Source organism: Capsicum annuum, chromosome 3 (genome assembly GCF_002878395.1).
Source record: "Capsicum annuum cultivar UCD-10X-F1 chromosome 3, UCD10Xv1.1, whole genome shotgun sequence".
NCBI classification, from domain to species: domain Eukaryota; kingdom Viridiplantae; phylum Streptophyta; class Magnoliopsida; order Solanales; family Solanaceae; genus Capsicum; species Capsicum annuum.
The window spans coordinates 188,857,765-188,873,836 of record NC_061113.1 but is presented as its reverse complement, the minus strand read 5'-3'; the positions used below and the strand labels follow the sequence as shown (position 1 = coordinate 188,873,836).

At 35.7% G+C, this 16,072-nt stretch overlaps 2 protein-coding genes across 8 annotated transcripts; both read right to left on the bottom strand.

Moving 5' to 3' along the window:
• Positions 1-535: 535 nt before the first annotated feature.
• Positions 536-11,087, bottom strand: LOC107863390. 7 transcript variants are annotated; one of them, XM_047408533.1, is made up of 8 exons: positions 10,704-11,087; positions 9,955-10,021; positions 9,087-9,139; positions 8,621-8,779; positions 8,243-8,431; positions 7,814-7,928; positions 7,118-7,286; positions 536-731 (listed from the first exon to the last, which is right to left on the bottom strand). In XM_047408533.1, the coding sequence occupies exons 2-6, from the start codon at positions 10,019-10,021 to the stop codon at positions 7,863-7,865; spliced, it is 534 nt and encodes a 177-aa protein (XP_047264489.1). In that variant the 5' UTR covers positions 10,704-11,087; the 3' UTR covers positions 536-731; positions 7,118-7,286; positions 7,814-7,862. The 7 variants fall into 7 exon arrangements, with proteins under 7 accessions (XP_047264489.1, XP_016564770.2, XP_047264488.1 ...); XM_016709284.2 differs by having other exon boundaries at positions 9,087-9,148; positions 10,909-11,085; XM_047408532.1 differs by having other exon boundaries at positions 9,087-9,142; positions 10,909-11,085.
• A 4,185-nt stretch (positions 11,088-15,272) lies between these two features.
• On the bottom strand, positions 15,273-15,575 carry LOC107865148 (shematrin-like protein 2). Its single transcript, XM_016711484.2, has one exon. It carries the CDS (start codon positions 15,573-15,575, stop codon positions 15,273-15,275), a length of 303 nt encoding a protein of 100 aa, XP_016566970.2.
• Between the last annotated feature and the right edge of the window lie 497 nt (positions 15,576-16,072).

Here is a 16,072-nt window from a genome sequence, read left to right as displayed (position 1 = left end):
CGGTTTGTATCTATAAAGCATTATAAATAAGAGAACTAAATTCGGTTATAGTATTATATTTCAAATATGGATTTATTATAGCACCAATCAAATAAATCGGGGGAAGCGAATAAAAATATTTTTTCAATTTAGAAGTCATAGGTGTAATAGCTTCTTTGTAACCTTCTTTATTCTTATATTCGTTAAGCAGACAAGAAATGTCGGATAAATAAGCTAAAATGTTACAAACAGTACGATTATAAGCACCAAAGAATTCAATAGTAGCTATATAAAATTTTTCAAAAATTTAACAAGATCATCAATTGCATCCCAATCAGAATCATGTATCATACTCAGGAAAAGAACCAGAATATTAATTAAGAGTCATTATAATAGGAACTATATAACCTAGACAAGTTCTTAAATAAGTAACATTCCATCTAGTATCACATTCTTCAAGCACAAATATAGATCTAAGTCTATTTTGTTCAAATTTGGTTTTCAATTCTCTCACTCTATATTTTTTGTTTATTTTCTTGAATAAAGCCAACAGCAAGCCAAATCTTTTCAATATAAAACTTAAAAAATTCAAGACCATCCCTTACGATTAAATTATATATATGACAAGCACATATTTGTCTCCAAAATCTATATTTTAATAATGACAAACTAATAAGTGAATCTTTGTAGGACATTGAAGACTACTAATAAAGGAAGCCGGCTCCAGGAATGGAAGGACATCAACTTACGATCTGCAGCATCAAAGTAATTAAATCAAAATAAGGACAAACAGAAGGAGAATCTCAGTCCCATAAGTCTCAACAAATCAAATCAATCACGGAAAATCTCTAGCCCAAAAGTATAGATGAATCAGATCAATAATGACTAAAGAAAAGGAATAAAAGATCACAAGCATATTTGGAAGAGCATCAATCTATACATAACTAAAAGGAAAAAATAGATCACAGACATATCTGATATAGATGTGATCCAAATCCATTTATGGACATATCAAAAGGCTACATTCCTCAATCAAAGAATCAATTTAAATCCTTGATTGAGAAGAAATCTCTTGGATTTCCTTATGAAGAGTAGCAGCCGAAGACTATAATATATGAAGCCTGAAGACAAACATGGGTTATACAACTTCAAGGAGAAAAATCAAAGTATGTCAATCTTAGTCTCGCAAGGCTTTGTTACTTTTAGTTTATAATTTTTATATAAGGAGTAGGATCGAATTAACTTTGTAACATCAATTGAAGTTGTGTCACAAGATCTGAAGACCAAAATAAGTCCTCAAAACTTATTTCTTATCATTTTGCTCTAGCCCAACGTTGAATGATCTAAGAAAACTTTGAAACCCAAGGGGACTGGAAGTATGCACCAAATTGGTTCTAACCCAGGATAAATCTCTATGTTATTACTTTACATTCTGTAATTTATTTGCTTAATTATATTAAATATAATCTTCTTTGCGAAGTGTACTAATCTGCAGGCGAGTCAACTGTGAGGAGTCAGTAGTCGGCTCACAGAAAAATTTCAATTCACCCTCCTCTTGAATTTCAATTGGTATCAGAGCAGGTCTCACCAAAAACATTGCTTAACCGCAGTGAGCAAAGATTAAATACCAAGTTATCAAATTCTCGATGCTCTTCTTCAAGATGGCCACTCCTCCACAAGACCACCATACTTTAATGGACAGTATTACTCTTACTGGAAAAATAGGTTTAGATGATTTGTCTAATCAAATAACTTCCAAACATGGGTAGTAATCGAGAAGGTCCCAAAGCTGATTCTAGCTATTAAAGAGAAGTCAAAGGACATAGACAAAGAATCTAGCAGTTCCGCCATAGAAGATCTTGAAAGCTTCAAGGTCACCAAAGAACACCAAGAGGTAATTCAAACTAATGCACATGCTATAAGTTTTCTTCATTGTGAAGTTTGTGGATAAGAATACTATAACACCTTGGATTTTAACCCTTAAAAAATTTCTTGGAATTCTGGTCACTGGACCTAATACGACTCGTAGGTACGAGCCGTATATTGGGGTACAAATGGTATGGTCCAGTCGTATGCTGACCAGTGTTGGTTGGTGGGATGAATTTTTGGTCACTGAAATGGGTATGACTTGGTGGTACGAGTCTTATAGCTGGATACAGATCGTTCGGTTCCTTAACTTAATCTTAGACTTGATTACTTAGGTTAGATCTGAATATGAGTGGCTCACCATGAGCCATAAGCTAGGGTATGATTTGTACCATGTAGTGTCTATATCTTCCTTGAGTTTAATCTACCAGGGGTACGGATGAAGGGTATGAATCGTATACTTCAGATACTACTTAGTTGGATGAGTCGTATGTTGGATAGTGCTGGATCCAAAGGTTGAGGCTAGGATACGAGTGAAGGGTACCAATCGTATTGAAGGGTACGACTCATGAGGGTCAGTCGTACCCCTGTGATGGGATTTTGGTGCAACTTAAGTTATTCTGGATATCTTTCCACTTATCCTAATAAGGTCCCACAACTTCTAATGTACTTGGAAGGTTATTTACCCTATTATTCCATTCATTAACACTTAGAAACTCTTCTAAAACACTCTATAATTCTCTCAAAAGCTTTTGGGCAAAGGAAGCTAGGGTTTCAACTAGAGGATTAATTTGGGGCGTGTCTTGGTGATTTCATTCCATTACCATCTTGGTTTAAGGCATGTTCTCTTCCCTCATTTTTAATTCTAACTAAAGGTATGATTTTTATGAATGTTTAATGATTTAATTGGTTAAATGATTTTGGTTTACAAATATGATTTGGGGATTTTGATATTAAATGGTTGGTTATGATTTCCCATGGTTTTAATTATGCTTTATATGCATTAATGGTGATTTTAGATAATTGGATTACATGGGAATGATTTAATGGTAATTGGATTTGATTTTGATTATATTATGCCCCCAATGTGTTTGACAAAATGCATATAATAATGTTTTCATTGCATTGAGTACTTTTAATGGAACTCTTACTTGTTTTAAGACATGGTAAAGGGATTATGCATGGTTTAAATAGATTGGAAAGGTAAATGGCTAAATGGTTATGTTTGTGGGGTACATGGAATTCTCCAAGTGGTTTAATATGGTAAATCGAAGAGAACTTGGAAGTCCCCTTAAACCTATGTATGGTTGGCTATGGATAGTACTTGCAAGTATGATCGGTATAACAATACCACCACTAAATGAACTTGGTTAATAAATGGTAAATAGATTGATTGTTTGCTTGGTAATGTTTTTGATTGGAAAATAATGGCAGGATGTGTAGCTAAGCCGTGGAAGGTGGATGTCCCAGAGGGACCAAAACTGGAAACTCATATTTGTCGATGTGAGGTTTGGTCTTGGTGACCGTGTGCATGATGTCACACTATATTTTGGGAGATATACTAGTCATCCTAGTGTTTCTTCCATGGTCGTGTAGTTTTACACATTGGGGCCCTTTCAACATGGGAAGCTGAACCCATATAGCCCATGGGTGGTTTAGGACGGCAAAGCTACACAGCCCAGATAAAGGTTTTAAATGAATGCTAAACCTGGTCCCCTTTCCTGGCATGGTTATATATATATATATATATATATATATATATATATATATATATATATATGGTTGTATGCATATGGATGGTTTTACTTGGATTTATAAATGGCATTATTTTATCCTTATCTTGAGTTCATGCTAGCGATCACTTGCTAACCCATCTACTGGCGGTTGTATACCCACGCAATGCAGGAATTGGTCGTTCTACTCCTCCTACATAGTGATTAACTCGGGGATCAACATTTGGACTGATGTGGTGAGCTTTCATCATTTCGGAAGGCTCCATTTCATGTTATGGATATTTCTAGACACTTTAATGTCATTTTGGATATTGGTTTTGGCCATGGTTGGGGGCATGTCCCAATCAGATTTTATTACTCTTTTAGCTAAAGGCTTTGTGGTAGCTATGGGTTAGAATGGGCGGGATCGGTCTTGGTGTCGACCTTGGAATTGGAATAAGCTGGTCGGCTAACATCATTGGACTTAATTTCTCACTGTTCGATCATATTTTATTTTGGGATTAATTATATTATATTTTGGAATTTATTTTGTTATGGCATTGTTTATGGCCTTTGGAATGGTTTGGTATGGTTGGGCAAGTCACGATTGTGATCCTATTCTAGAGTCTTTATGTGAGTTGTTACACTATCTTATTATATGCTTAAAATTCAACCATCTCAGGGCAGATAACTAGAGGTTGGGTTGGGTAACGAGGGCAGTCTCCGGTCCCGATCATACTTGGGACACCCATTATGATAAGGCCCCCGATTAGGTTGTATCAAGTTGGTATCAGAGCCTAGGTTTATGGTTAGTTAGGATTCCACAAATCCATGTCGAGTAGAGTTTCTTTTAGGCATGTGTAGCGTGCCATACTCAAAAGGGAGAGTTATAAGACATTTAGGAATGTCTCACTTTCTTGGATTCAAATTTTAAGCTTAATCAGATTCCAGTCGATGAATCTTGCAATGAGATATGCCCTACAATAAACCAATAAACAAAGCCAAACTAGGCGGTTGAGTCTCAGTCCTGGAATCTTCTAAAATCCTGGTTTGTTCATCTTTCAGATCATGCCTCGTAGAGATGGAACACAAGAAAATTCTTCTATCCCATATGGGGTAATGTTGAAGGGGTGTATCATACTTTTGGGGTTAATCTTCAATCTCACAGTCCTACCCCTGATAGTTCTAGAGTTCTACCAGTTGCTACTAGCCCTACTCAGGTGACTAATGTGAAATTCCATTAGTTTATTCATGTTATTGCTCAGATGGAGATGGTCACTGCTCAGGCTGAGTGGGGTGCGACTGGTGCTTTTTCTACTGAAGCCACAAGGGTTGGACAATTTATAAAGATGGGTTCTCCCACTTTTTCTGGAGTAAAGGTAGATGAGTATCCATAGGGCTTCTTAAGGAAATAGAAAAGATATTTTGGGTGATGTAGGCTACCAATGTGGAGGGGGTAAATTTTACAGCTTATCAGTTCAAAGATGTTGCATATCAGTAATATGAAGAGTGTGATAGGGATAGGGGTGATGTGGAAGAAGCAGTCTTGTGGGATACTTTTTCTAAGGCCTTCTTAGATTGCTTCTTTCCCTAAAAGTTGAGGGAAGCAAAGATGGAGGAGTTTGTGAACCTCAAGTAGGGGAGGATGTCTGTCAAGGAATTTGCCTTGAAGTTTAACCAATTATCAAGGTATGTTCCTGATTTAGTGGCTGACACGCGGGCAAGAATGAAGAAGTTCGCTTCTGGGTTGAATCAGGATTTGATTTTAGAGAGCAAGACTATCTTGCTGATTAAAGATATGGACATCTCTAGGTCGACTATCCATATGCAGCAAGTAGAGGATGAAAGGAAGAAGAAGGCAGAGTTTGGATATAGACAAGGTAAGAGGAGCAGGTTTTCTGAATAGGGAGGTGCTTAGTCTCGGGGTGGTCGAGATAGTGGTAAATGATCGAAAAAGAAGTGGGGAGTTCTGGTTCCTTCTCTTCTGCTAGTTCTCCTTACCAGAGCGACATCAAGGTGGTAATAATTTTTGGGCACAAGGTGCCCAATCTCAGGCAAGTGGAGGCCAGTCAATTTTTTCCTACCCTCCTTGTCGGTTCTGTAGTAGTCCTCATCGGGGGCTTATTACGATGAAGGAAGGCATAAATACTTCAAATATGGCCAGGCAGGCCATCGGCTCAGGGATTGTCCAAATAATAAGGCTTCTACGGGGGCGAATAAGATTCATGTGACTTCATCTTCTACTTCTAAACCTGGTGGGGTTTTATCCACTTTTGTTACTACTCCTGGTTCTTGTGTTGTTCGGAATAAGTTGTATGCTTTGGCGTCCCACCAGGAATCCGAGGCATCACCTGATGTCGTTACTGGTATATTATATCTTTTCTCTTGTGATGTATATTATTTGCTTAATATGGGGTCCACTCTCTCCTAAGTGACTCCATATGTGGTTGTATCTTTTGGTTTTGATCTGGAAGTTATTTTGGATTCTTTTTATATTTCTACCCCAGTAGGTGACTCGATTATTGCTAAGAGAGTCTATAGGGGGTGTATGCTATTTGTTGGTGGAAAGCAAACCTTGGTGGATCTGTTTGAATTAGGTATGGTGGATTTCGATGTCATTCTGGGGATGGATTGATTGCACTCTTGTTACGCGTCCTTGGATTGCCGGACCCGAAGGGTTATCTTTAGGTTCCCTAGTGAGCTGGTTATAGAATGGGAGGGTGGTTCTTTAGCTCCTAAGGAGGAGATTTATTTCTTATCTTAGAGATCAGAGGTTAATCTTCAAAGGTTTCCTTTATCACATGGTCCGGGTTAAAGATTCTAACTCGGAAGGTCCTTTTTTCCAGTTAATTCCAGTGAGTTTTCAAAGGTCTTTTCGAATGATCTTCCTGGTGTTCCGAATAGGGAAATTGAATTTGGTATTGATCTAGTTTTAGAAACTCGTCCAACTTCTGTTCCTCCATATAGAATAGCTCCGACTGAGTTGAGGAAACTCAAGGAGAAACATAAGGATCTTTTGGATAAGGGGTTTATTCATCCTAGTGTATCTCCGTGGAGAGCACCGGTGTTGTTTGTGGAGGAGAAGAGGAAAATTGAGATTAAAAGCTAATATTTCCACTTCATTTCCTCGATATGGGGGGTGAAGGAGAAACTGATATTGAACATATAAATCTTTGTCCCTGTGAAACTATCATGATTAAGGCCTTAATTGATTTTCGGAGAAAATATCAAGGATATTCAAAAAAGATAATAACCTTTCCCAATGCCTAAACGTAGAGTGAAGAGAAGATATGACAAATATCATTGCAGCAAAAGGTAAATCACATCTTCTCCCTTTTGGAAGAAATATTCATGCTGGTAACATCCATGTCACAGTCATCATTCCTATTGATGCTAATTAGAAACAAACAGATGTAAGGAAACAGAAATGACATAGTAGTTCACGAAAGAAGTGATATCTTTATTAGCATGCACTATCAAACTTGCAAATTCATCCGAATAACTTCTAAAATCTTGTAATATGTCTATTGTCGATAACATATCCAAAGAAGGGAAATTACCTTGAGATAGTGATCAGGAAAGGAAATGGGGCACCGGCACCCTCAAGATTTGATAATGGGGGAATATAGTCCTTTATCTCACTTGCAAAGTTGATTATCTAAAACAGCACTTCACTCAGAGATAATTCCAATCCTGAGTGCAGAGCATCCCTCTCCTTAGGAGAATTCTCTGGTGACAACAAATTAACACCATATTAATTTGTAGAGACAAACTGAAAGAAAGAAAATATGGCAGAACATAAAAAAGATATGGATTCTAGTAAATAGTAATGTTTAGAGTTTAATCTACAAGGCTCAAGATCGTGATTTATCATAACGTAAAGAATGAAATAATTCAAAGAAGAACTTACCACTGCCCTTTAATGCTTCCCTAGAACTTGCAAAATATTAAATATAAAGAAGATACAATAAATTAAGAGATCGTCACATATTAAGGTATCCATAGTATAACACGATTTGGATCAGTGGAATCTAAGGCAAACATGCCAAGGGTAGTATAAAATAGGCATGGTTCATGATGCATACCTGACAAATGTTTGTTTTGATTTAATGTGCCGGTGTAAAAATTTCTAGACTACATAAAGCCAAACAATTGCAGCAACACAGTAGCAAGATAGAATTATGATAACTTTTATAGAGTGCTGAAGCCATGAGGTGTAGATAGTAACTAGACACAAGCATCAACTGAATTAATACCTCTCAAATTGGACATCTCAAGCTCAATATTTGATTTTTCCATATTAAGTTACTCCAAATTTTCTTCACATTCTCTGATGTGTAGGGCATATCTGCAAATATCATCCCCAAGTTTCTGTCGAGAAACATGCCTCAAGTTAGTGATAGTATATATAGCAACAAGGCAGCAATGTAAGACAGTAAAGAACCCAGAAAAGGAAAGATAGTAGATATGAGTCATTCATGCAGAACCTGCCGCTATTTCTAATCATTCTATTACTACTACTACTATGTGAAACAATAGCCAAGACATATATTAAACAAATGGAACTATATACATGAAAAGATGTGTCTCAAACGTCACATTCAAAATGACCATTCTTATCTCTACCAAAGAAAATAATACTAATTGTCTCATGAGACTATCATTCTTGATCCAAAAACACATACTTGTCTGTTCTCCAGATCCATGAAAGCACATGAATCCTTGAAGAGCATTATACTTCCGTCATTGGGGTTATCATACACCATTCCTGGACCTTTTAAGGAATATGAATCCTCAAGAAGCAAAATCTCTTTCTTTGGACTTCTTGGTTGGGTTACTTCATGTGTGTTGATTACTACTTTATCGACTTGCACCTGTAGGTCAAAGTATGACACAGTGATACCAGCAAGAAAAAAGTAGTAAATCACCTAGAACATAACCTCTATGTATGTCTGCAGCTTGTGGAAACAAGAGTAACTAGCTACAAAGCGGAAAAGCCCTCAGTTACTAGGAAGAGAAATAGAACGAATGATGCAGCGTCCATGAAGGAAGTTGTATCTCACATTGTCTTCTTCCCTCGATAAATCCTGCCTTATCAAAAGGGTATGGGAGCATCCATCTTCCTCTTCACCATCGATATCTTCATCCACTTCACCAGCAGAATTTATAACCTCGAAGACAACATCTTCCAGATGAGACCCAATAGCATAAACTTCAAGTACCTGATGCAGGTTGGGTGCACTTCAATAGTTAAACCACTTATCATTTCCATAACGAATGAACAGTTCTCTATCCCATCACTTTGGTCCATCTTTGAGATATCAAATTATTAAAAAGACAGGATTCAGAGTGACAAACACTAAAAAGCCACGTAATTTCTAGTTCAAAGATTGAAAAATTTAAAACTTTTTGCCCCACTCTTCTGTATGTTTGGGCAAAGCTAGAAAGTAAAAAAGTCATGCAAAGCTTGTGACACAAAAAAGTTGAACTATTAGCAAAAATTATGGGATTTGAGGAGTACTGACAAACCTTCGATGCCAATCGCAATGATCTCCTCTCAGTTTGGAATGCCTTCTTGAAAACTACTTCATCTCCAGACAAAACAGAAAAGGAAATTGTGGACAGAAATAAAAATTAGTTAAAGGACTGGGGACCATATAATCTAGCTTTTCTTAAAACGCCACATTCTCCACACCTTCATTGCCACCCAAATAAAGCAACTTTAACAAAGATATGGAAAAAATATTGAACTGTTGTTGATCCTTAATAATTACTCCATGTTGGTTCAATGGAGTACATAATTCAAGAGGATTAAACTCCACCATTTCAAAAGTTACTGGTTAAGGAATTAGGGACCATACAACATAGCTATTCTTCGAACACCACTTTCTCCACACCATCATTATTATTTTGCCACCACTATAGAGAGACTAAAACTGCTATGGGAAAAAAACTAAACTGTTGTGGATCATAAATGATAACTACATATTGGTTCTGCAGAGTACATAATTAAGGAGGATTGAACGTCTTCTTTTTCAAAAGGTATTCCTAAAATACATTAGCTATGGTTCCTTACAAGTTCTTGGGCAAACTTCAATCTCATGAGCTAGTTTTATGGCTAAGGTCCAACGTCAAGTTTCTTAACATGGTAACTGAGCCACGTTATGTTGTCTATGCTTGATGTCCTGCTGCCAGTGTGTGTGAATTTGTGTTAAGTGTCCTAAAGTGGTAGAGAAAATGAGTTGTTTTCTCTTTATATGGTCTTGGATAGCCCTCACCCAAATACACTAGTTTTCAAAAATGTTAGGCTGATGATGAATTTTTGAACATGACAGTAGATAATAAACACAAAACCTTTAATACTGCAATAGCTTTGACGTTATGTTGAAGTACATACCAGGTTTACCATATCCTGTTGTTACCTTCAAGGTTTCACTAAGGTTTACAAATCCATGATCATCCATCTACATCACGAGATCAGAAGAATGTAAACAAAATCAAAAACAGAAAATAACAAAGAAATATGGAAACAAATAAGCTAAAAAGAACTTAGACATTAACACTAAATACAACACCGGTGCATTCCCCCAAAAAAATTGATAATTTTCTGAAAATCCTTTTACTGAATTCAGAACAACACTAAATACAACACCGGTGGATTAACCACCCAACTGAAAACAAGGGAATAACTTTCTACTACAACTAAAATGCAAAAATACAGGACTAACCACAGGTCGATAAAGCATGGGATTCAAGGATAATAGAGAAACAATGAAAGAAGCAAAACCCATAGAAATAAAAAAAAAATCAAGGAGAAACTAAAAATGTTCATGCAATCAAATGAACCCAGCAATCAAATATTCTCTCAGGAGAAAAAAACCCCAAAATCCCCAAAAATTAGGTCAAAGTCGTAGAAGAATACATTAACCTTAAAATCCCCAAGTTGAAGCAATTGAAGAGCAAATTTGAGAAAAATTGAAGTGAACATTCGGTCTGACTTTATAACACAAATGAAGAGCTGAAATTCGGTCTCACTTTCCAATAATAAGAGAAATTAAAGTGCAAAATTAGCCCTAATCAAAAATCGAAGAGCAAATTCTGTATGAAATTGAAGTGCAAATCAGATATGGTTTATCTTTAACTCACCAAAATACAATTCTACAGTCGGTCTGAAGCTCACTACGTCTTAGCTTATTACAGTCAGTCTGAAGCTCACCAAAATAAGTAAATTTTGTCTCTTTTTTTCTCAAGAGTAAAGAGAATTGTATCACGTTAGTCCGTAGCTCACTTCAATGATTTTTGTTATAGCTATTTGTCTTCACAATTAAGTAAAAAAGAGAGAATACTCCACCAGCAATATTTTGAGGGCACCAGTGAATCAATTTTCGAAGCAAACCTCACCACCGGTAGCTCACTATGCAGATATTGTAGAGTCACTTTACTCCACCGTTTCTGATATTGTACCAATTTTGGGGTTTTTTGAGACTATAAGTTTAAGAGAACAGAAAGTGTTTTATTTTTTGGCGGACTAAAGTAAAAGTTCTCATGAAAATAGAGGGAATAAAATAATGCGATGCAATAGATATTTTTCTACCTATTAACCGTTGCTATAACTAATTTTATGGCAATAGTTTCAATAACCGTTACTATAAATTTATCTATTGCAATAGTTAATCATCAAAAGTGACGGTTATAGTGTTAAATCATACATAATAGAATAATTATTTTTTGCAACGCCTGAAACTATTGTAATAGACCACCTATTGAAATATTTTGATAACCATCGTCAAAAAGTCTGTTGCCATAGGGGTAATTTCCAGTTGTGATCAGCATCAGGATGGCTGCCACCAACATCAACAACTCTACCAGCAACACTGCCACAAAAAGCACCCAGATCTGTTATAGTAGGTTGGTCATGAAGAGCTTCAATATTAGGCCGGCCTTGCCTAACTACTCTTCTTATGGCTGTTACTCCAGCCAATTCTTTCTTTATTAACTCCATCATTAGGTCTGCTATTGTATTAACAAGACTTAGAGTAATAAAAGAAGTCATCCCTAACTCCTGCTCAGTAGGCATGATCCAAGGATGCACAACCTATAAAAAAAGACAGATACACTTAAATAATATAATAATAATTTGTAGTCAGTTGGGTTACATGTTAACATAGTCTACTTATGCAACAGATTATCTATCTATCGCAATAGTTGATCTGTATGTCGCAACAGATTAATATGTTGCATCAGAGTACCCATCTGTTGTATAATTTATAGTAAATAGGCAATCTATTGAGTCGGGTTCAAAAAACTAGAGCAACAAATGGTTAAGCTATTGAAAAATATGGATCATTGTTGCACCAGTTATAGTAGACGGTTAATATGTTGCAATAGATGACCCATCTGTCGCAACAGATGGAACATCTGTTTCAATATTTTTCTTTGAGTAAACTTATTTTACATGAAAGAAGACGTACTGCATCATCCGGAGGGTTAAAGAGATTAGCCTCTTTAATTCTTGTGATGCTCGTTCCAGCCAACCACCTAAGGATCCTTGGATAGGAAACCTCATTCGGATAATCCTTGACCTACTTTCGAAGGGGGAAATGGCTTTAAATGCCCAAGCCTAAAATATATAAACAGGAAGCAAGAAAAAAAGTCATAATAATTATTCAGTATGAAATAATGGGTGAGTAAAAAAATAGTGATTAAATTTACCATAAAAGCCCAAGGAAAGACATAAAATGTGATCGTCTTTGGGGATAGCTTTGTCAGTAAATATTTGATAGTCAAGTTGTAGCTGTAATATCCCCAGGAATAATCATTGAATTTCTCAAAATCCTTAGAAAGCACCAAAAAATCATGTTCAGTGACTTTCTTGATGTCTCTTGTCAATATGTAACTACCCGAGACAACCCCCTAGTCGTCACACAGTGCTTACAACCCCGAGAGACCACAAACTAACCCATGAATAATATCTGCTGTGAGCACTAAATAATAATACTATAATTAATATGGAAAATAGGCTGAAATGCTATAAGGTTCAAAATATTTGAGATACTGATAAATAACAACATCTGATAAAAACTGAACACTGTCTTAAAACTAGTCTGAAAAGCCTCTAACTGAATCTGTCTGAAAGTGGAGTTGATAGGACAATCCCCCAACTAACTCCATCTACTAAACTAATACATCTACTGATAATATGAAATAGTATAATATCCTCGAATGATGAGGACTCACTGCTAAATCTACTGCTACTGGTTGAACCTTAATCTACTATGCATAATCTGGAACCTGAGTGTCCGAACCTATGATATGAAATATCATTGTACAAAAAAGTATACGTCAGTACATGGGAATATACTAGTATGCTAAATAAGGTAAGGCTGAATACAAGGGTTCATATGCATGAGGATATAACTGACTGAATGAGTATAACTAAATATGAGAGTATGTAGAGAATCTGAGAATACTGTAAATAATGAGAATACAATTTGTGTGTGTATATATATATAAATTGTAACTGAGATTTTCTTATTCTAAGTATTGAATTCTAATAACTGATTAACTAATATTGATTGACTATATCTGATAGTCCAGATTCTATAAAACTGAGTTCTGTAATGGACTGAAAGTACTGAGTTCTGTAACAGACTGAAAGTACTGATTGTGACATGACTGATACTATTCTATAACTGATACTAGCTCTAGGTAAACAGCTAAATTGTCGGGTATTAAATACCTCCAGGACTCGATAGCATGAAAAATAAAATGAAGCATAATCTTGAATAACATAACAATTCACTTGGTCATAATTCATTCATAGAGACGTTTCATCAAACACTTGTAATGCATTAACTTGTACATGAATGGGATCACATAATAACATGTCATGCCTTCACTAGTCAAATCACATAAGCATTTTATCAAACACTTTTAGGGCATAAGCTTGTACATGATTAAGATCTCATAATATCATCTCATGATTCCTCTATCTACTTTACATAGGCATTTTAGCAAATACTTGGGGAGCATGAGTATTTCACATGATAATGGTCATCACATAAACATCATGAATACAATACTTAATTACAAATTCAAGGGTTTAGCATGTAATTCATATAATTCCCCCCAAATACTATTCTATTTTTCATGAATCTTATCATAATCATAGATTAAAAACCAAATCAATATCATAGATGCTTTAATCACTTTATAATTTAAGGCTCTATTAAGATAATCACATATTTGTTATACATGCTACTTAATTTCATGAAACTTGCATTTAAATCATGGATTTGAGCCCAACTAATATTATAAACATGAATTCAATCTAATTTAAACATGGAAATCATAAATACATCATCTTTGTACTTTAAAAAAGGATTCTTGGACTTCATGGGTGAAAGGGACCCATGAATCAACATCTAACGTACCTTAATTTGTGAAATTCTTAAAGTTCATGAAGGACTTCTTGAGCTTGACTTTGATTTCTTGAAGTAGGATTTTGTCCTTTGACAGAGAATGGCTTGCTTCTTGAGAAAATAGTGAATTAATGAGCAATTTGTGCTCTTTTAAGGTTTGATTGTGTGTTTAGGTTGACTTAGGGTGAGGGGAAAAAACCTTAGTGCCCTCAAGATTAAAACTCGAAACTCATTGAAAATCTCAATTTTGTATGTCGGTGTAATGCGGCGCTAGGTTGTTGCTTAGACAATGTCTTCCCTCTATTTGATGGTGGTGGTTTGGCTGTCCTGCTTGCCTTAGGCCTTTCATGGGGTGTTTCCTTGATAAGAGGTTATTCTGGACGACCCCATCTCAAGCCTATCACTATGGTAAACTCTTTCATGCCAAAACAAATCAGCATGCCATAGTTTTGTATCCATATTTCTTTTATATTTTTGCCTCCCTCCTTTGAATCTTTATCATCCCCTACATACTTGATTCTGCGCTTGAGAAAACCATATACCATGCTCATTTGGAAATGGGTAGTGTGGTCCTTAGGCAGCTCAAGAAAGCATCCAAAGTAACTCTTCTTAAAAAGTTTGTCGAAGTTTTCATTCTTCATAATATTCCTAATGTCATCAAAAGGTTTTCCCAATTGACATTTAAGTACAAGATCACCAGTTAGTTCTGCTGGGTCATCTATCGGCATAGCAACTTAAAACCTGTCAATACTAATAGTTTTGACAATCTTATGCTAGAATTTTGATCTTAATTCACACCCCATTGGTGATGCATTATCATCATGTTGATCATCATCCTCTTTCTCACTTTTTACTTCTTCCTCTTCTTATTTATCATTATATTGATCAGCATCCTCTTTCTCACTTTCTACTTCTTCCTTTTTTTTATTTATCTTCTTTTTCCTCCTCACCAGCCTCTTTATACCCTTTCCCACTTCCCTTTTCATAACTTTCCTCAACTTTATTTTTCCCTGAGTGAGATTGTTTAGGAAGTTCCTCCGAATCTATCTGTACTCTAGCCTTTTTTGTTGAGTGGTCAGAAGTTGATCCACTTTCTGTTTCTTTTATTTTGGGTAACATCTTTTAACTACACACAACCAAAAAACAAAAAATACATTACATTTGATGTCTGCATAATTTTTTAAAAAAAAGGTAAGACAAATTTCAATAAATTATTATAAGCCACATTACAAATAAATACTCTAAAGGACAACCCATCAGTTGGAATAGATGGGGAATCTATTTGAAGACCTATTTAATATCTCCCAAAAGATGGTCCACCAGTTGTAAAAGATAGACCACCACGACCACCACCACCAATGCTACCAAGACCACTAGTACCACCACCAAAACTACCACCAATGCCACCAATACCAATACCAACACCACCACCAAGACTACCAATACCACTAATACCTGCACCAAGGCCACCAAGATCGCCACCACCAATGCCACCAATATCAATACCAACACCAAGACCACTGACACCACTAACAAGACCACCAATACCAATACTAACACTAGCAACGACAACCACCAAAAACACAAAAAACACCATACAACAATACCACAACATTCAACAAAATACTGTGATAAAAACTAGGATTTTCTTAGGTTCTTCCTATATTTTTATCATCAAAACTCAAAATTATTAACCCATTCTTGAAGATAATACAACTAAAAGTCTTCTTTTTCATCATTAATTAAAAATCTCTAATTTTTAGAATAAAAAATAAATGTAGAACGCTTCTCAAACTATGTTACCTGCAAAGACAGAGAAAATAATGGATACAAGCAAGAATGCAGTCAAAAATAACAACTATATGGTCGGAAATGGGGAAAAATTGATCTATTCTGAAGGGTTGAGAAATATGTTGAGTAGTTGTTGTCTGTATTATTGAGACAGAAAGAAAAGAGTGAGAACTCGAGATTTGAAATGATGAAATATTTTTCCGAAAAATGGATGATTTGTATGGGTTGATTTGTATTTTTGAGAAAGAATGACAAGTTTGAAATTATTAATTTGGTACGATTTAATCTTAATTATTTTTTAAA